Source organism: Cucurbita pepo, chromosome LG08, assembly GCF_002806865.2.
Source record: "Cucurbita pepo subsp. pepo cultivar mu-cu-16 chromosome LG08, ASM280686v2, whole genome shotgun sequence".
NCBI lineage: Eukaryota > Viridiplantae > Streptophyta > Magnoliopsida > Cucurbitales > Cucurbitaceae > Cucurbita > Cucurbita pepo.
In genome coordinates this window covers 1,242,552-1,264,418 of record NC_036645.1, presented here as the reverse complement: position 1 = coordinate 1,264,418, position 21,867 = coordinate 1,242,552, and the positions used below count along the sequence as shown (strand labels likewise).

Genomic DNA, 21,867 nt, shown 5'->3' with positions numbered 1-21,867 from the left:
AAAAAAAAAAAAAAAAAAAAAAAAAAAAAAAAAAAAAAAAAAAAAAAAAAGTCTTTAGAGAGAACAAACCGCAGCGCAAAGAGGAAAGCGAGCTATCCGAAAGGAAGAAAGAGGCGTCTGAAGAAACCTGAAGCTTAAAACAGAAACCCTAAAGCTTTTTTTTTTATTCAAAATTAAAACTAAAAAAAAAAAAAAAAAAAAAAAAACCAATTTATTTTGAAATTAAATTATAGGTTTAAGATCCAATTAAATTTAAAAGAATAAATAGATTTATTTGATAAAAATTAATATACAACAATTAATTAAAATATATATAACTAATAAATAATTATTTTTTTTTAAAACGTCGAATTTTTCAATTTATAATTAAAAAAATAAAAAATTTAAAAATAGAGGACAAAATTGTAGCCTATATATATGAATCCTTCAAAGGAGAAATTGCGCCATGCAACAACGGAAGGTTCTTCTGAAAAAGAACACCTGAATTCCCTCTGTAACGTTCAATCCTCCTTTAATTGCCTCCAAATTCATTCCCCTTTTCGCCCTAATTTTCCAATCCTCACAGAAACTCTCGATTCAACAATGTCTTCCTCTCCGCCGTTCAAATCCAGACCGGAATCCAAATACACCAAGGCCAAAAGAGCTCTCCGATCCCTCGCCGTCTCCGTCGCCATTCCTCTCACCCTCACCATCGCCGTCATCTTCCTCTTCGGCCGCTCCTCCCGCCATTTCCCCAACCGCAACCGTCCGATTTGGGTGGCGCCTCTCTGGCTCCTCCATCTCTCGTCGATCAGCTCCTCTTTCCTAATCGGCCTCGCCGCTTGGCTCGTTTGGGCCGATGGTGGCTTCCATTGTGGATCCAACGCTCTTCCGCTCTACATTGCGCATCTCTCACTCAGCGTCGTTTGGAATCCTCTGGTGCTCGTGATTCGCGCTCTTTTGCTTGCGTTTCTGTTCTGTGTTTTGGATTTAGTTACTCTGTATGCTTGTTATCGGACCTTCAAGCGAGTGAATCCCTTCGCTAAGGATCTGATTAAGCCTTGTTTGGCTTGGACTGCGTATCTCTGTGCTGTTACTTATGTGTTTATTGATCTTTGATTGAGGATTTTGCTTGCAATTTTTTAAACGATTTGTTCATCAATTATCACATTGATTAGGATGTTGTAGATTTTTTTTTCTTTTTTCTTTATGAAACCGCAACCAAGAAGCTGTTAGAACAGCGAAGGTTTGTAAGATTAGGGGAAATGATTTATGATTTGTTTATCAAAACGTAGGTATGAACAATTCGATCTGTATTTTGGATCTCTAAAATCATGATGTATTCTTTTGTTTGTGTTTCTTTCTTCAGAGTGATCCAGATCACACTTCGAGTTCTGTAATGTATTTTCATATGTTCATCTAATCATTTTGTATCTGAATAATGTGTTTGAATGATTTTTTTGTTTTCTTGTTTGGATTCAATTTTGTGATTCAGTCATGAACAGAAATCCGATTCATATGCATGAATACAGAAAAAAAAAAAACCAGAACGTCAGGATTATAAATCAAATTCAAATTTTAAAATTGGAAGTTCAAGAATTGTGTAGAATTTTTTTTTTTTTTTTTTTTTTTTAATATACAAATGAAAATGAATTTTTTTTTAAATAAATATATTTTCTGAAAAAAGATGCATAAAAGGAAAAAATCAAATTATAATTAAATGAAGATTCCCTTGTCCTTACATTTTAAGGAAGGTTTAAAACATCAACCTTCCCATTTGCATCTAATGTGTTGAAATATTTTCATGTTTTCGTTTTTAATTTATTTTTTTTCCTTTTTTTAAATATTATTGTGTCCTTTTTGCAAAATAAATAAATTTGTATTTAATATTTATTTATTTATTTATTATTGATTTTCTTGGTATTCCCAATTTTAATTTTGGATTTACCTCTTTTGGCAATAATATAGTTTTTATGATGAAATTTGTTATTAAGATTTAATGAAATTCCATTCATCAATTGAAATTACATAAATTAAATTATTTCAAAATTAAGTTCGAAAACAAAATGGTTATTTGGAAATAAACAAAATATTTTCTAAAATGAAAAAACAAGGAAATTAAAACTATCATCAAATGCCTAAATAATATAATATCATCTCATAATTATCTATGACTGTTTCTGTCTCACGACCACTTGATGAAATGCCTGAGGCTACTGGAAGGAGACTACTGGAAGGATTCTCTTTGGATAATATGCACTGTAACTGGTATGTTTAGTGGTATGTTTAGTCGGTATAATAGGTACTGTAACTGGTATGTTTAGTCGGTATGATGAACTGAGTTATAGACATAAGTGTAAGAACTCAACGGGATCCCTCGAATCAAAAAAGAAAAGAGAGGTAGGTCCGCTCTTACTAATACTTTTTAGAAATTAGAATATTGTCAATTAATAATTATTTCTATATATGAAATATTTGGTCAAATTTTGTTATTTATTATTATTATTATTATTTAGATTCCTCACGTCCGACGAAGCTTCCTCCACATAGACTTTTATTTTATTACACGTTCTCTCTCACCTAACCAAACCCCTAAGCCCACGTTTACGTGTCCATTATTTCTTAGCATGTCATTAAATTAATATTATTTAAATTATATTACATAATAACTTAATATTTTTTTATTTAATTACATGTTTTAGTGAAAATTATTATAAAAACTAAGAATAGTAACCATAAATATAATTGGTGTATTATAATTAAAAAAATATTTTATATTTAATTTTACGAAATTCTAGTGGATAATATAATATTTAATAGATCTAAAATAATTAAAAAATATATTATTAGCATATAATGGACAGTAATAAATGCCCATTATGATTTCAAAATATAATTTACTAAGCTATTTTAATTAATTTTAAATACTTTCAAAAATGTTTTCAAGTAAGTTTTAAATTATATTAAAATTAAAAATTAATATTAATAAAAAAAATTAAATTGCCAAAGATTTTGACTTTAGTGGGACCCCACAAACTTAGAGGTGGCCTCACTTAGGTCATTTGTCACGTTAAAATAAATCAATAAATGTAGCATAATATAAAATAACATCATGTGGGCCCCTTACCCATATGCCATGTTTTTTTAAATTACCCTTTGTAAATATTTAATACAAATCTTAAATTATTTTGATTTTATTTACCATTTCACCACCGCTGTAAATTTTGATGTTTAGTCCATTATTGAATAAAATTCAATTTTAAAACCAATTTAGATTTATTGTTAAATAGTTTAATTTTTTTAGGCTTTTTTAAAATAACAATATTTTAATACCAAACTCAGTTCAACAATTTGGCAGTTTATTTAGTTTCGTAACTTTTAAAAAATATATTTAAATTAAAAGTTTAATTTTTCGTTACTAACTATTTTTGTTATTTTGTAATTTTTTTATAAATTATTCAATAAAATAATAAATTAATATTTAGGGATCATATAAAATTTAATAATTAGAAGAAATCATAACTAAAAAAGAGATTGGAATTAGAAAAAATAAAAATTATGAAAAATAAATAAAATAATAAAATAAAATAAAGTGGGTCCCAAGGGAGAAATTCATCAACGACGAAAGTACTGACGATGACGACAAGAAGAAAAAAAAAAACAAAAAAAAAAAAACGGAAGAAATCTGTGCGAGTATATAAATCGCTTTACTCTCCAGATCTTTCTCATCGTCCTCCTTCCACCGACTCCGTAAAACCCTCTAAAATAAAAAAAAATAATAATAAAAAACTTAGTAATCTTCCGGAGCTAAAGGCTGGTGNATCGAAATCTTCAATTCTCATTGATTTTGATTCCTGCTTGTCTTCGGAGGCCCGCCGAATCTCGTCGCCGGAGTCTGAGAAGATGATTGAGCGTATTCTCGGCCCCATTCGCATCCGTCGGATTCAGAGGGCGTTCCGCCACAGCGTCGTCACTGTCCTCTGTCTCTTCCTCACCGTCGTTGTCCTCCGCGGCATTGTCGGCGCTGGTAAGTTCGGCACTCCCGAGCAGGACTTCAATGAGATTCGTAGCCATTTCTCCTCACGTGGCCGTCGTGTTGAGGCTCGTCGTGTTTTGGAAGAGGCACAGCCGGATACCACTGCCAAGGCGGCTGATCAGTCCAACAATTACGCCACATTTGATATTTCGAAGATTTTGGTGGATGAAGGTGAGGATGAGAAGCCCGATCCGAGTAAACCCTATAGTCTTGGCCCTAAAATCTCTGATTGGGATGAACAGAGAGCTGAATGGCTGAAGAACAACCCTGATTTTCCTAATTTCATTGGTCCTAATAAACCTCGAGTTCTTTTGGTTACTGGTTCCTCGCCTAAGCCCTGTGAGAATCCTGTTGGTGATCATTACCTTTTGAAGTCGATTAAGAACAAGATCGATTACTGTAGGCTCCATGGGATTGAGATTTTTTATAATATGGCGCTTCTTGATGCTGAAATGGCTGGTTTCTGGGCTAAGCTTCCATTGATTAGGAAGCTTTTGCTTTCACATCCGGAGATTGAGTTCCTATGGTGGATGGATAGTGATGCTATGTTCACTGATATGGCTTTTGAGGTTCCATGGGAACGGTATAAGGATCATAATTTTGTTCTTCACGGATGGAATGAGATGGTTTATGATCAGAAGAATTGGATTGGATTGAATACTGGAAGTTTTCTTCTGAGAAATTGCCAGTGGGCACTAGACATTCTGGACGCTTGGGCACCGATGGGGCCGAAGGGGAAGATTAGAGATGAAGCTGGGAAGATATTGACCAGAGAGCTGAAGGACCGACCGGTTTTCGAAGCCGATGATCAGTCAGCCATGGTGTATTTGTTGGCTACGCAGAGGGATCAATGGGGAGCAAAAGTTTACCTTGAGAATGGGTACTATTTGCACGGATATTGGGGCATTTTGGTGGATCGGTACGAGGAGATGATCGAGAATCACCATCCAGGGTTAGGCGATCACCGGTGGCCTCTCGTCACCCATTTCGTCGGGTGCAAACCATGCGGGAAGTTCGGAGATTACCCTGTTGAGCGATGTCTGAAACAGATGGACAGAGCATACAACTTCGGGGATAATCAGATTCTACAAATCTATGGCTTTACACATAAGTCACTAGCAAGCAGGAGAGTAAAGCGGGTTCGAAACGATACAAGCAATCCATTAGACGTGAAGGATGAACTCGGGTTGCTTCACCCTGCATTCAAAGCTGTGAAGGTATCATCTTCTTCTTGATAGCCATGGAAATGCTTGAATTTACAGGGGTTGATTGATGGTTATCATGAGTTCAAGTATAATATAGTGTTGAAAATGGTATGGATTTGGTATATTTATCTATATATATATATATATATATCAGTTACCCATAATATTGAAGAATTGTAAACTTCTTTCTTTTGTGGGGTTAAAAATCTGTCTAAATTTCATTGATTTTTAGAAGGCTTTGTTTCTTAGATCAGCTTTTGTAATGAAATGATAGGGAGTTCTTGAAGAAATCTGTTCATCAATCTTTATGAGTTGTTTATTGACATCATATTTCATTATCTCAGCCTCCTCTATTGGTAGCTTTCTTGCATTATTGTGCTATTATTGACTCAAATTTTTTAGGGAAAAGTTCAATCTTTTACCCCTTCCAACCACCGTTAGAGACGAGAACGATACTTTTCTTCATAGTATTTATTGATATAGGCCCGAGATGTTTATATTCGAATCATCATATGATAGACTCGAAGGCCCTGAAAATGTGTGAGGTGTTCGTAGTTCATGCAATAAGGATAAAATTCATTTAGGATTGCAATTATTACCTATGGCGTAACCCAGAGGCGCAAGACATCTGCTCCATAGCCAGGGGCTTCCTGTCAAACAATAACAAGACACCCAAGGGATTTAGACTGGGCAGCTTTTAAGTATGTTAACGAGGAATATATTATGTTTAATTTTTATAATATATCTAACACTTATAATTTAATCATCTTTTTATAATATATTATGTTTGATTTTTCATCTTTTTATAATTTATCATCTTGTTGGTGATTAGGGTTATTTTTTCTAGATAATGAAATTTCTATACTTTTTAAATATATTTATACAAGTAAAAATTGTTCGTTTAGCCAATATAAAAGCTAAGCGATAATAATCGAAGTTTTGGTCTTTAGTCTACCATTCCAAGGTAAATGCCTAGCTAGCATGGTAACGAGACTGAGGAAGATAATAGCTAGTTTTGGACTAGAGTAGGGAAATGAAGCTTAAAAAGCTTGATGCATGATCAATCAAGCTAAGTTAAGAGGAGGTCCTTTCACCAATGAAGCAAGCAACTAACCAATTACAACGATTGCAGTGATATTCATCAAAGCAAGAAGTATAGGCTTGTGGTTACTAAATGAATTTCACACTATTTCCAACGAACCCTTATTCTTATATTTAGAACGAAGTTGAAGTACACCAAAAAAGTTGGGATCGTAGGTGAAGACGGTAGGTGAAGACGGGCGATACTTTAATAAGTAAATTAACACCTCATATGGCAAAAGAATGGAAAGATATGCGCAACAACAACTTTTATTGTCTTTCACAATCTCTCTTCCACACCAACAAAGGTGAAGGGAAAGAAGAGAACAACAAGAAAAAAGCTGTTCTACAGAACAAATTCCTAAGAAGTAGAAAGCAGAACTCATCATGTAAGAGTGGAAGCTTTCATAGAACACCATAAAAATTTCCAAACCTAAAAGAAATCTTGATGATCATCATCATCCTAAGGGTCTGCCAAGCCCAGCAGCACTTATCTAACCTTACACAAAACCACCGCTTATAGGGAAGAGGTAACTTTGAGCAAAGACTGAGCTTGAATCGGCGACAGATTAGTTTGGCAAAAGCTTTGCCAAGCCTCCTGTTTCTCTTCCTCGTTTGCTGTGAATGCTTTGAACACTCCCATCACAATACTCCGAGCTGCTTCCCTTGCCTCAGGTAGCCTATCGTTTAGCAAATCTGCAGCCATTTGAAGCAATGGGACAATCCCATATTGGTTCATTTCTTCCAGGCCCTTGAAGAAATTGGCAGCAACCCATGTTAAAATTCATCAGTTCAGTCCAGTTTTTGAACAAAAATGAGAAGAATCAAGGCAATAAGCAAGAATTTTTGTACCATCATAGAGACACAATTGGAGATTGGAATGGCGGCTTTGGCTCTGACTCTTAGGTTTGAATGGGAGACATACGGCTTAAGCTTTTGCAGCAGAGGCAGAGCAGTCATGGATTTCACTAGAGCTTTCAGTGCCTTATCTGCTTCTTCACACACAAACTTCTTGTCCTGAGAAGCTTTGAGCAGTAATTGGAGCAGCTGAAGATCCAATGGAAGTCCATATCAGCGTTTCTCACAATCAAAACTTACTTAATCACATCTAAAAAGTCTTATCAAAATTCTTAGCAGAATTCCAAGAAAAAAATTGTAAGAACTTCTTCAAAACTTGATTTGAAGATAGTTTATGAAGAACTAAATGATTATCCAACAGATCCAGAATAACACACTGCATTAGCTGCTCATAACAATGATCACAAAAGGAAAAGACTGAAGAAATTCAATTGCATGCTCTCACCAATTGATCAAATGCATTGGTAGTGGATGTTTCGAGTAACTGATCACCAAATGCATTGAAAATGTCAGACGAAGCCATGATCGAGGTCTTAATTAGGGCACTTCTAGGGTTCTTCATCGATTTCATCAGAATCTCTATAACTTTCTCTCTGTAATTCATCAAAATAAGAAAAATCATAGCCAGAATTTCATAACCCTAGAATTTCAAAACAAGAGTATTCTACTTACAACGAAGGGAGCAAAATGTCGGAGTGAAAAATCGCGAGACGTCTAACATTATTGAGCGATTCACAGACTTTCACCCAATCCTTCGAATCAAATCCTTCAATGAAATTCTAACACAATAAAGAAAAAAAGAACAGACCAAAAATCAGATCTAGAAACAAACAAGAAATTCAGATACAAAGAGGAAATGAGTATAGTTACATTAGAATCAGGGTCCGTCAAGGGCTTCAGATTCTCAGAAGAAACATAATCAATGGCAGCATCTGTAGAAGGAGGAACCGGAGCCTGATTCTCATCGTTTACACCGGAATCGCTTCGCTTCTGGACTGGAACGGCAACTTTCGCTTGTTTCTTCGGCCGTTCTGGTGTAACCGGCAGTGCGTTATCAATGGGTCTCAGAGCCATGGCCATGGTGATTGGAGAACACTGAGGAGAATTACAGAGAGGGAAAATGAAGAAGGTCGGATTGAAATGGAGAGAGGCTGGAGAATGATCTTTAATGGTTGAAAAAAGTGGGAGTTCGACGCTCGTTGTTACCCTTTTAGGTTTCAGAAATTTGAAATTTGAATGGCGCCGTTGGAAAGAGACGTTGGAACTGAATGGTCTTTCTATAACGGCTCGTAATTAGTTGGAGTTGAGAAACCAGCTTGCCGAATTCAACGCGATACGACGTCGTTTTGGATCGTCAGTTAAAAAAAGTAACTTTTATTCTTTTTTAAGACTTATTTATTGATTTTTTTTTTCACGATCAAATTTTTATTAAAATTTATAAATAGAAAAATTAAGTTTAAAAAAATATATTATATTTTATTAATAAACTTTTATTTTATATAAAAATTATAATATACATCCATTAATTAGAAGGAAAAAGAACATTATAAAATGAGCCCACAATATTAGCAAAACTTGAACAACTCATTGTAATTCTTGCTACCATTAACTGAATTGAATGTATCTGGAAGAAGAAAATTAGCTTAGCTATCATGCTACTAAGTTCGGCACCCGAGAGTTTCAAAGTCGAGAATCAAAATCACGAGCCTGAAGTCCCGAATGATCCAAACCAACAGCTAACGAGACTGAGAGAGATACGTCATCTCGAAACCCCATGAATGAAGACTTGCAACTTAGCTTCAGAGCAGCTAAAACTTGTTTGTTTTTCGACATAAACTAAGGATTTGTAGTAAGAACACGAACCACCAAAGCGGACTGACCAGCAAACGGTAAGGACTGAGCTGTTATAGAGTTTCGGTTTCCATGGTGTAGCCGGTCTCGGTCTCGGTCTCGTTCTATCCGGTAAGGTCTATGTCCACGATCTCGCAGCGTGCTGAGCCTTTGCAGTTTCTCTTAATACAGTGCCAACAATAGCAGCCTGCTCAATGCATTCAGCCTTATGTAGTGAATCTAACAGAACAACACAAGTTTTCGTGTCAACACTACGACCTTTCGATCGAGTTTCCTCGAAAAGTCGATAAGCATCCAACGCCCTGTTAGCATTGCTCAACCCGAAAATTATAGCATTGTAAGTAGCAGAATCAGGCACGCCACCCTTTTCCTTAAACTTCTCGAAAAGAGAGTTTGCGTCTACAACGTTTCCAGCCTTAGCAAGCCCCGAGATCATGGTGGTGTACGTGAATACGTTCGGCTTTAAGCCTTGCTTCTGCATCTCTTGCCAGAACACAAATGCCTTGTTGAACTTTCTAATCTTACATAGACCATGAATTAGAATGCTGTAAGTTATATAATTAGGCGTACATTTCAAGTCTTTCATAGACTGAAAGCAAACAAGAGCTTCACTGATTTCCTCTGCTTTCACCAATGCATCAAGCAAGCAATTCCATGTGTATACATTAGGCGTCAAACCTTTCTGCATCAACTCTTCCATGATCAGGTACGCTTCGTCGATTCGACCCACTTTCCCGAACCCATCGATTAGACTGCTATATATGATAACGTTCAGTTCGACTCCTTTCGACTTAGCTTCTTCAAAGAGCATATATGCTTCATCGAGCCGATCGATCTTTGCAAGCCCATCGATAACCGAACCGTACGTAACAACGGTCGGTTCGTGACCCTTTGTCTTCATCTCCTCCAGCAGTTGGTAAGCTTTGTTTACCTTGCCAGACTTGCAGAACCCGTCGATAATGGTGTTATATGCACGAGTATCCAGAACGCAGCCTTGTTCCTTCATCGTGTAGAACAACTCGTAAGTTTCATGTGCGAAACCAGCTTTCACCAAGCCATGAATTAGGACCGAATAGCTCCTCACATCGGGAATGAATCCTTGAGCCTTAATCTCCTGAAACAAAGCTCTACCCTTCTCGGTTTCTCCAGCTTTAAAAACACAGTCCATGTAGGTATTAAGAAGCATCAGGTCGGGTGAACATCCAAGACGTACCATTTCGTTATATATCTTGTGGCCGTCCTCCTTCCTTCCACACCTGAAAAAGCTCCTTATTAGAGATGTAAACATAACAGCATTCGGGATCTGGTCGGAATCCAGCATCTTTTCGTACAGCTTGTAGGCCTCATCAACTCTCCCATGCTTACCCAATCCATCTATAAGAGAACAATACGTTACCCTATTAGGCGTGCAAGCTTTATGATCCAATCCTTCGAAAATCGAACAAGCATCATCGAGTCTTTGGGCTTTACACAATCTGTCAACCATTATGTTTACGGTCATAACGTTAGGGAACAACCCAGCTTCTTTCATGGCATCCCGAACAACCAAAGCTGTCTCGAGTTTTCCGGACTTACAGAGCATATCAATCACAATATTATACGTCGAAAGATTCGGAATGGCATCTTTCTTCATCTCTTCGAAAACTTTTAACGCCTCGGCTACCCGCCCCCTCCTCCCCAGACAAGTAAGAATGCAATTATAAGCAACGACACTCGGAATGCATCCCTTTCTCCTCTGTCTCTCGAGTAGACTGTACACTTCATCGAACTTCCCAGCCATACCATAACCCATGATCATTGTATTGTATGCATAAGCACAAGGCACTTGCTTGTTTTGATCCATATGTTCAAATAGCTCAATAGCTTCATCCAGCCTACCAGCTTTACAAAGAACTCCTATCATGCTAGTATAAGTTACATCATCAAGGATCAAACCATTAGCTTTCATTTCATGAAAGAATTTCCATGCCATATCCACCTTCCCCGCCTTCCCAAAGCAGTCTATACATACGTTGTAAAGAACGACATCCGGTTCAAAAGCGTTCATTTTCATCTCATCCAAAATAGAAAGTGCAGCGTCGACTCGACCTTCACGAGCAAACACACGAATGAGAGTCGTGAATAAATGAACATTAACTTCATAGCCAAGCTCCTGCATTTGATGAAATAAGGTGAGCATGGAATCGGAATCATTAGATGCAGATAGTGCACCGATCAATGTCGTGTATGCCGAAAAGGCTGGACGGAATTTGAACTTTCTCATAGTTTGCATAAACGTATAAGCTTCTCTAAGCTTGTGTGACTTAATAAGGCTCAGTACAATTTCAATACATGTGTTGTTTGAAGGGCCAAAGCCTGCTATACTCATTTCTTCCAATATTTGTTCCAAACAATCGAACTTTCGAGTTCTAGCTAGAACCATTAGAAGCGAATTATATGCTTCGGGGCAAGATGCTTGGTCTGTTACTCTCTCCGACCATCGAAAGTAATTTACTGCAACGTTTACATCCTTCAGTCTTCTTAAGACTCCAATTACCAATTCTGGATTCGGTTTAACGTCGAGCTCAGCTAAAGCATTCTCAACAGAAGGTCTCCAAGGACCAGCCTCCAAAATTTGGCATACACTATCTACAATTAGTCTCTTGTCCTCATTCTTGGCTGAAGGCACAAGATTACACCCGTCCAAAACAGGGGCGCCATTTCCGTTTGTTCGAGAAGAATTCTCAATGCACGAGGACAAAAGTTTAACAGAAAAACTAAAAGGGGTTTTGAACTTCAAAGCAAGACAATAGATTTGTCCTGCACCTGAAATAACCATAATATGTATTCAATAATATGAATGAAATAAAGTACTTTCATGCAAAGAAATGAATTATAAAGAATAATTGACTACAAAATTCAACCCAAGAAACGTTCAATGCACGAATAGGAACCCCACGAGGAACCTGAAACTGTGCGAATATATCCCTGATAGCTGAGATAAAAAGAGAGAAGCATTTCTACATTTTTCAAGTCAACACGTTACGAGCTTAAGTATAATCAACCTGCTCTTCTTCTAAAAGAATTTTGGACAAATCTACTTGCACCCTAACCAAGCCCACATAACTACTATGTGAACCTACAAATTTTGAAGTACTTGATAGAATATCAATATATTTGTAACAGCCCAAGCCAAGCCCACCGCTTGTAGATATTGTCTTCTTTGGGCTTTCCCTTTCGGGCTTCCTCTCAAGGTTTTAAAACGCGTCTGCTAGGAAGCGGTTTCCATACCTTTATAAGGAATGTTTCGTTCCCCTCTCTAACCAATGTGGGATCTCACAATCCACCCACCTTGGGGGGCTAACGTCCTCGCTGGCACACTGCCCGGTGTCTGGCTCTGATACCATTTGTAACAGCCCAAGTCCACTGCTAAAAGATATTGTCCTTTTTGGGCTTTCCCTCAAGGTTTTAAAACGTGTCTGCTACGGTGAGGTTTCCACACCTTTATAAGGAATGCTTCGTTCCCCTCTCCAACCGATGTGGGATCTCACAATCCACCCACTTTGGGGGGCCAGCGTCCTCATTGGCACACTACCCAGTGTTCGGCATTCATACCATTTATAACATCTCAAGCCCACTGCTAACAGATATTGTCCTCCGTGAGCTTTCCCTCAAGGTTTTAAAACGCGTCTACTAAGGAGAGGTTTCCCCACCTTTATAAGAAATGCTTCGTTCCTCTCTCCAACCAACATGGGATCTCACAATATTAGGAGGCACTCACTAATACATGAAAACCTAATCCATGGGAGTTAAACAAAATTGTGGTCAAGTGTTGCTTGTTCCTAAACTCTACGACCACGGTCGTTGTTGCGTATTCTTTCCCGAGTCCTTGACCACTATGATCTAGTGTTTCTCATTCTTCCAATACTAGCACAAAGGAAGCTATAGAACCAAATTTTGTTTCATCTATTGAAGAAAGGGAAAAAAAAACTCCAAATCACGGCCATGAACATAGCAATCCATAGAGCCAAAAGAGTTTCATTAAACCAGCAACCGACATAAGAAGATAATGTAAATGTAAAGCTCTTAGTAGACCACCAATCATTGATGTGTACCAAGAAAAGCAGAACCTTAGTTTGTAGATATTGTATGACGAATGTCGGGCGTGTTTGAAACGATCATAATCACTTTTTTCACGACCAAATTACCAAAAAAAAGAGCATCAAAATCACTCTCAAACATGCCACGAGGAACCAAGTCCGATTCCCAGATCAATTTTGACAGAGCAAGTTTTCAGGCAGTCCATTAAACTAGTACTCAAGCAAATTCTGAAGATCATTACTTACCTTTGCTCCTTAAAAGCATCTTCATGAACGCATGTCAAAAACAGCACTATGTCAGCTACCCACCTGATATTACAAAGCTGAGTAAGAAGCCCCTTACAAGATAAATGGATATTACAAACAATTTGATGACAATTTAATCCGACAGCAGGGTATGAGTACAAGCAACTGCAAATTATGATCATATTGAACAAAGGAACACCTTTCAAAAACAAGAACGACAGATTTCTTACACAGAAAATATGATTTCAAGAAAACAACAAAGAAATTCATCAACCAGTCGACTACACTTCCATAAAATATCATATGGGTAATCATTAAGAGTCTAAGAAAGTTCTTCATTTCACATATTTCGAAATTTCAGACTCCGAATGTGAATATTACCGATGAACAAGTGTGGCAGATAAATCACCGTAATCGAATACTCAAACAAGCGGTATAGGAGAGCGTAGCGTTGAGGATTCACAGTGATCGAATCAGCTCAAAGGCGAGAGGCTCAACGATGGAAGAGAAATGACAGCGTCGAGGGAGAGCAGCTTCCATCCCTCACACCAGCGCAGTCTGTAGGCAGGCCACTCCCTAAACGCACCGTTTAACGTCTTACGTGCAGCAACAATTCAGAATTAGGGATTTCGAAGTCGCGGAAATGGATCATTTTCCTTTTCAAATTTGGGGATTCAATGAGAAATTGCCCTAAATTGATTTTTCGTATCTCCAAAATTAAGCTTAAATGATTCTAAACATGCACCAAGTAGGATGGCAGTCGGGCAAGTATACCCCCATTATCTACTAGTTCAGGACATCTCTCTTTCAAAGATGCAGCGGAGATTCGACTTCCCTTAGGGGTAGAGTACTACGAAAGGAAGTTGATCATGGATTATCAATAAGCTTGGAATTGATTCTTCCCGTGTCGATGCCCGAGCGGTAATAATGATAAAGTGAGACAAAAATTTTACGGTCCGGACCTCTCTAGTAAAAACGAAAGCGGAATTTCTGATTATTCAGAACTTAATCCAATCCTATGTACAAGTCAATCTAATTTTACAAATCCGGTTTAAAGAAACTTAACCTTTAACCCTTAACTTTACGTAGCCTTAAAATAAAATTGTCCTTCGTGAAGTATTTCAAGAGTTATAGTTTTTTTTTACTGTTTACAACTCTAAATAGTTACGACCTAAATATAACTTAAATTAAATAAAAAAATCTTAAAATAAATAAAAGTGACATTAATTACAAATTGAGTTAAAACCTCCCCAAATGTCCAAAAACAATTAAAAATCAATATTTTTCACCATGTAAAGTTAAATATATCCATATTTATTAAGTCAATTTCTTTTTAATTATATAGAAGAGATATATATATATAAAAAAAAAAGATAATTTATTCGAAGTTATCAATATTTAAAAATATAATTTCCAAACAGTCAAAGAAATAAATTAGAGGAGGACCTTATTGTAATTATAATATTTTAAAAGGGATTATTTTGCAAAAACAAATACAAATCGGGGGGGCAAGCAATCCGGAATCGGCCCCTTACATTCGTCCCTTGTTTCTGCAACAGCAATGTCTTTGATCATCATCATCAACATTCCATAATCTTCTTCTTCTTCTTCTTCTTCTTGAGATTCATGCGTATGGAAGCCCAATATTCTTCTTCACATTCATACAGCTCGGCGATGAAGATGACTATCCCGCCGTCTCAACATGCCGACAATGACCGGAGCACCACCGAGCTTCGCGCCTTGGACTGCAACCTCACCTCCCTTTGCGACCACATCCAGATTGAGGGGTTTAATTCTGGCGCATTCTCTGACATTATCGTCCACGCCATGGGCTCCACGTACCGCCTTCATCGCTTAATTCTATCGCGCAGCTCTTACTTCAGGTCTGGATTAGTTGAATTTGGGAAAATATGGAGTTTTTTGTTTGGGGATTTTCGATAATTCATTGATTTCGTTCATGCTTGGGTGTGACTTTTGAATGATAGTTCTTGTGTGATACTGTTGGGATCGACCTATTCTATTTATTTGGCTGTTTATATGATGGTGTTAATTTTTTTGATTAGTTTGATTGTGGTGGAGATTTTCTTGAGAAATGGAATTTTTCTTTGTGTGAGCTTCCTGGATTTGATGTCATTGGTTAATTTCCAGGCGTTTTACTGGTTATCTTGTATTTGTTGTTAAATTCTTAAAACTCTTAATGATTAGTTGATCCATAGTTACAATTAATGATAGTTCATTAATCAGTGGATATGCTGTTATGGATTTTGAATCTGCAACATCAATAGCCTACATTATGACTTGCAGGAACATGCTTCATGGGCCATGGAAAGAGGCCAGTGCTCCTGTTCTGACCTTGCACGTTGATGATAAGAATGTCAATGGGGAGGCAATTGCTATGGCGTTGGCATATATGTACGGACATCATCCTAAGTTGAATGACAATAATGCTTTTCGTGTTCTTGCTGCTGCTTCCTTTCTCGACCTTCAGGTATCGTCGTAATGTTATTGTTACCGACATCCTTTTGTCATATTTTTCTTATCATATTCTGGATTTGATTTAGTATTATACTTTTTTTTTCCTTTCAGGATTTGTGTGCGATATGTACAGATTTTATTATAGCCGAACTGTGGACTTCAAATTTCCTGGTTTATCAGGTTCTAAGAATGTAAAAGTGATGTGTCTTATTCCTTTTGCTATCCCTTAGTTTCACATATTTTGTACATGTACTTTACTTGGTTCAGGTGTTTGCGGAGAGCCAAGATTATGGAATACACGGAGAACGTGTGAGAAACGCTTGCTGGGGTTACCTTTGTCAAAGTGGTGCCATGGAATTGAAAGAGGTATTTTGAGTTATATTATCATAGTTTTTTTCATGCTTTCCTCTTCTTTCTCACTGGGTTTATCCAAGTGTGAGGATCGTAGTTCATCTATTATGTTGATATGGAAATGCATTGTGCTGGTGATACTTCTTCCTCATAAAAGTAGGATGTGTCTTCAAGTCCCCTTACTGGTCAATTAATCTCGAGTTTATATTCAAAAGGAATATATAAAGATTTTAGTGGGTGTTTGATTATAACACTAGATTTTGCTGTGTTTTATATTATATTTTTAGTGTGTAGGTAATATAATATAGACATCATGTAATAGTCCACGGCTAGCAGATATTTTCCTCTTTGGGCTTTCCCTTTCAAGTTTCCTTTCAAGGTTTTTAAAACGCATCTGCGAGGGAGAGATTTCCACACCCTTATAAAGAATGCTTCGTTCTCTTCCCCAACCAACGTGGGGTCTCACAATCTACTCTCCTTCGGGGCCCAGCGTCCTCGCTGACACTCATTCTCTTCTCCAATCGATGTGGGGCCCTCCAATCCATCCTCCTTCGGGGCCCAACGTCTTTGTTGGCACACCGCCTCTTGTCCACTCCCTTTGGGGTTCAGCCTTCTCGCTGGCACATTGCCTAGTGTCTGTCTCTGATATCATTTGTAACAGCCCAAGCCCACCGCTAGTAGATATTATCCTCTTTGGGCTTTCCCTTTCAGGCTTCCTCTCAAGGTTTTTAAAACGCGTATGCTAGGGAGAGGTTTCTACACCCTTATATAGAATGTTTCGTTCTCCTCTCCACCCTATGTGGGATCTCACACATCATTTCCTGGCACACGTTTTTCTGGAAAAGAATGGCACTTAACTACTATGGTTTTTACATTCATCGAACATGAGTGTTTTTCTGGTTGTAAGGCAATAGGGTATACCAACTCTGATTTAACAAATATTTTAGGTGCTAATTTAAAATTGAGCTACATCATGTTAAATTTTTGTTATGCTTGTTGTGAATAGGTACTTCCAAAGCTTTCATCTCAGACGTTGTATGCTTTGCTGACATCCGATGAATTATGGGTTCCTAGTGAAGAGAGACGGTAAAGGATATGATAATCTCTGCATATGATTTGCTGTTAACAACTTTTAGTTCTTATCTGTTTATTTATTTTCTTTTCTGATATTTTTTTTGGTCTTAATCAAAAGGTTTGAACTTGCATTGTTTACGTTCCTTGCTAAAGGGGCCCATTGCAAGGAGGAACCTTCTGAACCAGGTTGTTCCAGTTCTGAGATCGAAAATTCCAAGACACGGGAAAATCGTTCAATGGATTCCACTAATGTAGGGTTGGAATCTGAGCTAGGACATTTAAGTTTGAAAGATGGCCTAGAGGTCCATAAAGGTGCTCATAATCTTCTTGTTCAGCTTCCCGACTGTGTGGTTGACTTCCAAACAGGGGCTTGCAGCTCTAAACAGAAGATGCAACAAGCTACATACTCACAGTCAAATTTAGAAGCACCATTTTTGTGCAACGCAGAAGGGTCATCATCTTTGAATAATTCATTCTCCGAGATGAATGGAATTTTAAGCTCATGTTCTTATATTAATTTACCAGTTACTGTTGGAGTAAGTGGACTTGGTGCAAGTGGGATTGCTATGGAAGGGCCATCAGAAGAAGGCTGCTATCAATTGGATAACAATACTTGGCTTACTAGGGACCAAACAAGCCATTGTGCCTCTGTGAACTCTTCTACCAATGGACTCCCTTCAAATGATTGGGGAAGATGCGGCATGCCTGCTGTTTCATGGGGAGGCAGGGTCGTAGGTAGAAGGCAGCTTAAAAGTTACGCGAAAGGCAACTTAAGTGCAACGGGAGAGGATTATGATGTGTTCGATAGTTTATTTGAAGGGGGTTCACTTTTGTACTGCAATATGACTTTTGAAGCTCTTCTCAATATGAGAAAACAACTTGAAGAGTTTGGTTTCCCTTGCAAAGCTGTAAACGATGGTCTTTGGCTGCAGGTTCGACGTTTAAATATTACCTTTTCTTTTATGTATCTCTGATTCTGCTAAAATTTCTTTGAGGAGTTTAGACAGTTAACTGGTACTTCATATGTAGTGAGTTATAAATTTTCCTGCTTGAATTGAGCTTTCAGCTTCCCTCCACAAGTTGGGTTGTCAATAGTTATATATACACTTAGTTTAATTAGCAGATTTGTAAGGTTTGTTGCCTGTGATTCTGTTGGACATTAGTTTAGCTTCTTTTAATTGTAATTTTTTTTTTTTTGCAGATGCTTTTAAGGCAAAGGGTACAAGAGATTGTTGCTGATACATGCAAAAGTTGCTGCCTTACAAGTATAGCATGTGCATGCAGGCAGCCGTTTGCATTTGCACGCGGAGTCAGTGCGTCAGGATATTATATCAATGAGCATGATCAGAATAGTTCTCCTGGAAGTGTGGGCAACATATATGTTGCAGAATCTTCTCAAGGTGAAGGAAATGGCCCTTTTAAACCTGTCCGAGTACATGTTAGGGGGCCAATTGAAGGGCTTGCTGGAATTGGACGTGGAGCCACTTTTGTGCCAGCGAGTGCTTGGCCTCCAACACGCTTTGTCTTCTCCCGTGTACCTATTGGCATGGGCAACAGAAATTGTCATCAGTCGCTTGCTAATGATGATTCAGAGGCTAGAGCCGAGCACAGTGGGGACTTGTCGGGAGATGGATTGACAGCATTGGTTGGTTTGAGCCAAGGAGGAAGCGGCGGTATGAATGCTCAGGGAGAACCAACAGAGAGAGGATATGAGATGGAACTGCAAAGCAGAATATCTGGAACCTCCATGGCAGGTCCAAGTGCCACTGGTATTCCTGTTCAGATGCTTCAAGCTCCAGATCATGCCCTTGGAATTGAGTGGGAGAATGAAAACAGTACAATTGCTTTAGATATGAAAACGCCTTTAAGTCACTTCCCTCCTTTTCGCTTTGGGTAGGTTCTCAGCTTCTCTTGCTTATAAAATAAAGGATTTTGGACCAGTTTGATACTTAAAGTTACAATCAATCCTTGGTTTTCAGCGTACAATTTGAGGACGTTCATAGACTTAGTGATGGCCAAGTCAAGCATTCACCTGAGTTTTTCTATGCTGGTTCTCTATGGAAGGTGCTAATACAAGCAGTTACTCTACTCAGTATTACTGGAATGTCTGTTTCTTAGTATCTTACAGACTTTATTTCCTTTACTTTATAGGTTAGTGCTCAGGCTTTTAACGATGAAGACCCTCAAGGACGCCGAACACTAGGTAACTGTTTGCTATAAGATGATTGACCATCGTCCAGGCATTGATGTGTTTAATACTTCCCTTGACTGAACTTGTTCCTATATTATTTCAGGATTATTTCTTCACAGACGGAAGGCGGAAATATCTGATTCTTTGAGAAAGGTCAGCCTCAATCCCAGTTATCTAATCTGGAAATGGTGCAACATGAGTAATAAAGATCTCTTATTCTTTAAACATTTACCACTTAGTTGGCTGATGCTTTGAGTCCTGAATTACAATCGGAAAGTTGACATTGTTTGTAACGTCTCAAGCCCACTGCCAGCAGATATTGTCTTCTTTGGGCTTTCCCTTTAGAGTTTTCCCTCAAGGTTTTTTAAAACGCATATGCTAGGGAGAGGTTTTCACATCCTTATAAAGAATGCTTCGTTCTCCTCCCCACCCGACGTGAGATCTCACAATCCACCCCCTTTAGGGCCCAGCGTCCTCGCTGGCACTTGTTCCCTACTTCAATCGATGTGGGACACCCCCCAATCCACCCCCTTCGAGGCCCAGCATACTTGCTGGCACACTGCCTCATGTCCACCCCCTTCGAGACTCAGCCTCCTTGCTGGCATATCGCTTGGTGTCTGGCTCCGATACCATTTGCAACAATCCAAACCCACCGCTAGCAGATATTGTCCTCTTTGGGCTTTCCCTTTCGGGCTTCCCTTCAAGATTTTTAAAACACATTTGTTAGGGAGAGATTTCCACACCCTTATAAAAAATGCTTCATTATTCTCTCCAACCGATGTGATTGATGCAATTATCTAAAGCGAATAGTCTACAAACATTCTTTAATTGGCAATTACATTTTTCAGGTCCATATGTTTGTGGATTCTCGTGAAAAAGTCACTGCACGATATCAGGTACTTTAGGCAATAAACCACCTACTACGGGATACAACTCTAGTTCCCAACAGTTTGCACAAGTTTATACTGAAACACTTGGTTTGACACATTCTCACAATTTTCCTCAATCATTCAGTTGATATGTCCATCGAAGAGGGAGGTGATGGTGTTTGGCAACTTCAAACAAGCAGGAACTCTTCTACCGAAAGCTCCCAAGGGATGGGGTTGGCGGACCGCTCTCCTATTCAACGAGCTCGCCGATTTTCTTCAACATGGAGCCCTGAGGGTGGCTGCTGTCGTGCAGCTAGTTTGAGCAAAGGTATGCAAACATTTGGTCTTACAATGGTGCCTCTAAAGTTTAGCCTGTCAATAACACACATCTTTGAGAAGAATGCACATTAGGATTTGGTCTGAAGGATTGAGAAATGGGAACGTTTAATCTCTGAAGCTTGATAAATGGTTCAAATTGGTCTATGACATTAGCTTCTTGTTAGTGAAACTAATGAAAAAGTGACATGGCATCCTTTTTTGCATTACGTGGCATCCTAGTTGGCTTTTCTGAGCTTGTAAGGAAGAACAACATAGACACGTCATCATTTACTTCTTCAGTCATATCTTCATTAGTTTCACTAACGAAACAGTCATTTCAGAGACCAATTTGAATCATTCTTTTAAACTTCAAGAGCTATTCTTTTCTTTGTTTTTTCTCAAGAGACCAAAAGAAAACATGTTTTTTTTTTCCCACATCTTTACTGTGTATTACTGTAGCCTGATCAAGAACAACAAGGATTGTAATCCCAGATATATATAGCATTGGATCTATTGATGATTCTTTCTTTTGGCTTTGATAATCTGTAGCTTGGATCTCTTTCTTCTTTTCAGATCATCTCTTAATCCTTGTTGTTCTAGTTCTTCAAGAACATTAGGGATATGAATCCTGTCCTTTAACCAGTAATTACAGTCATTGTTTTCAAATTTTATTGGGCCAAGATTTACGAGTCAGATAGTTGTCCCATGAGATTAGTCGAGTTGTGCGTAAACTAGTTTATGGTTAATGGCGGGTCATTACAGGTGATATCAGAATTTCGACTAATCTAATGAAACACCACATAGTTCTGACTAATCTAATGAAACACCACATAGTTCGTTTGTTAAGTTATTGTTATTTTTGCTAATTTTATGAATCCACTGTCATTAATCTGCGAATCAACGGTTCCTCTCGTACTAGGTTGAATTACTATTGCGAAACTGTCATCAGTGGGGTAAAACTAACCTGTCTCACGACGGTCTAAACCCAGCTCACGTTGATAGGAAGAGCCGACATCGAGAATTAGTGATTATTATATACATTAATGGTGGTTTATATGTAATTTTAAAATTTTAAAAAATGGCTTTATATTATTTTTACAATTAAAAAAAAAATTATGTTGAGTCTTAATGTAAAGACCCGACTTCTTAACTTGATATACTTATACGTTATTATATACGTTCAAAGAAGATTGAGAGTAACGAGGAAAACAAAGAAGTTTTCAAAACACACTTAATAAGTAGTCGATCAACGGGG

General features: G+C 37.9%; 6 protein-coding genes across 7 annotated transcripts in view; 3 read left to right on the top strand and 3 right to left on the bottom strand.

Moving 5' to 3' along the window:
- LOC111799637 (40S ribosomal protein S21-2-like) overlaps nucleotides 1-174 on the bottom strand; it is a 2,429-nt gene extending 2,255 nt beyond the window's left edge. The window contains exon 1 of the mRNA XM_023683059.1: nucleotides 70-174. The gene's annotated coding sequence lies outside the window, so the exon portion shown is untranslated. The remainder of the gene's footprint in view (nucleotides 1-69) is intronic.
- Nucleotides 175-414: 240 nt separating this feature from the next.
- Nucleotides 415-1,444, top strand: LOC111800762 (translocator protein homolog). The gene has a single exon (XM_023684598.1). It carries the CDS (start codon nucleotides 418-420, stop codon nucleotides 1,096-1,098), a length of 681 nt encoding a protein of 226 aa, XP_023540366.1. The 5' UTR covers nucleotides 415-417; the 3' UTR covers nucleotides 1,099-1,444.
- A 2,356-nt stretch (nucleotides 1,445-3,800) lies between these two features.
- LOC111800771 (xyloglucan 6-xylosyltransferase 2-like) lies at nucleotides 3,801-5,558 on the top strand (the record flags this gene model as incomplete). The annotated part of the gene is given in 1 exon segment (XM_023684613.1): nucleotides 3,801-5,558. A coding segment is annotated over 1 exon segment (1,368 nt). The 3' UTR covers nucleotides 5,251-5,558.
- A 978-nt stretch (nucleotides 5,559-6,536) lies between these two features.
- On the bottom strand, nucleotides 6,537-8,360 carry LOC111800566 (TOG array regulator of axonemal microtubules protein 2). The gene is made up of 5 exons (XM_023684319.1): nucleotides 8,029-8,360; nucleotides 7,831-7,937; nucleotides 7,604-7,751; nucleotides 7,153-7,347; nucleotides 6,537-7,051 (listed from the first exon to the last, which is right to left on the bottom strand). Exons 1-5 carry the CDS (start codon nucleotides 8,236-8,238, stop codon nucleotides 6,818-6,820), a joined length of 894 nt encoding a protein of 297 aa, XP_023540087.1. The 5' UTR covers nucleotides 8,239-8,360; the 3' UTR covers nucleotides 6,537-6,817.
- Nucleotides 8,361-8,723: 363 nt separating this feature from the next.
- Nucleotides 8,724-13,968, bottom strand: LOC111800947 (pentatricopeptide repeat-containing protein At3g06920). Of its 2 annotated transcripts, none has more exons than XM_023684876.1 (3): nucleotides 13,716-13,968; nucleotides 13,335-13,397; nucleotides 8,724-11,814 (listed from the first exon to the last, which is right to left on the bottom strand). In XM_023684876.1, the coding sequence occupies exons 2-3, from the start codon at nucleotides 13,357-13,359 to the stop codon at nucleotides 9,128-9,130; spliced, it is 2,712 nt and encodes a 903-aa protein (XP_023540644.1). In that variant the 5' UTR covers nucleotides 13,360-13,397; nucleotides 13,716-13,968; the 3' UTR covers nucleotides 8,724-9,127. The 2 variants fall into 2 exon arrangements, with proteins under 2 accessions (XP_023540644.1, XP_023540645.1); XM_023684877.1 differs by having other exon boundaries at nucleotides 13,744-13,968.
- Nucleotides 13,969-14,842: 874 nt separating this feature from the next.
- On the top strand, nucleotides 14,843-21,154 carry LOC111800462. The gene is made up of 12 exons (XM_023684168.1): nucleotides 14,843-15,217; nucleotides 15,639-15,822; nucleotides 15,921-15,989; nucleotides 16,077-16,175; nucleotides 17,167-17,246; nucleotides 17,353-18,166; nucleotides 18,436-19,127; nucleotides 19,214-19,298; nucleotides 19,386-19,437; nucleotides 19,529-19,578; nucleotides 20,274-20,321; nucleotides 20,440-21,154. The coding sequence occupies exons 1-12, from the start codon at nucleotides 14,961-14,963 to the stop codon at nucleotides 20,614-20,616; spliced, it is 2,607 nt and encodes an 868-aa protein (XP_023539936.1). The 5' UTR covers nucleotides 14,843-14,960; the 3' UTR covers nucleotides 20,617-21,154.
- Nucleotides 21,155-21,867: the final 713 nt, after the last annotated feature.

Excerpts from the sequence above, each read along its gene's own strand:
- LOC111800462 (XM_023684168.1), top strand. The coding sequence starts at position 14,961 with ATGCGTATGGAAGCCCAATATTCTTCTTCACATTCATACAGCTCGGCG. Across the intron at positions 15,218-15,638 it reads TCGCGCAGCTCTTACTTCAG|GAACATGCTTCATGGGCCAT; the intron begins GTCTGGATTAGT and ends TATGACTTGCAG. Across the intron at positions 16,176-17,166 it reads GTGCCATGGAATTGAAAGAG|GTACTTCCAAAGCTTTCATC; the intron begins GTATTTTGAGTT and ends TGTTGTGAATAG.
- LOC111800762 (XM_023684598.1), top strand. The coding sequence starts at position 418 with ATGAATCCTTCAAAGGAGAAATTGCGCCATGCAACAACGGAAGGTTCT.
- LOC111800947 (XM_023684876.1), bottom strand. The coding sequence starts at position 13,359 with ATGAAGATGCTTTTAAGGAGCAAAG. Across the intron at positions 11,815-13,334 it reads GATGCTTTTAAGGAGCAAAG|GTGCAGGACAAATCTATTGT; the intron begins GTAAGTAATGAT and ends TGGTTATTTCAG.
- LOC111800566 (XM_023684319.1), bottom strand. The coding sequence starts at position 8,238 with ATGGCCATGGCTCTGAGACCCATTGATAACGCACTGCCGGTTACACCA. Across the intron at positions 7,938-8,028 it reads TGACGGACCCTGATTCTAAT|AATTTCATTGAAGGATTTGA; the intron begins GTAACTATACTC and ends TTATTGTGTTAG. Across the intron at positions 7,052-7,152 it reads CCAATTGTGTCTCTATGATG|GGCCTGGAAGAAATGAACCA; the intron begins GTACAAAAATTC and ends AATTTCTTCAAG.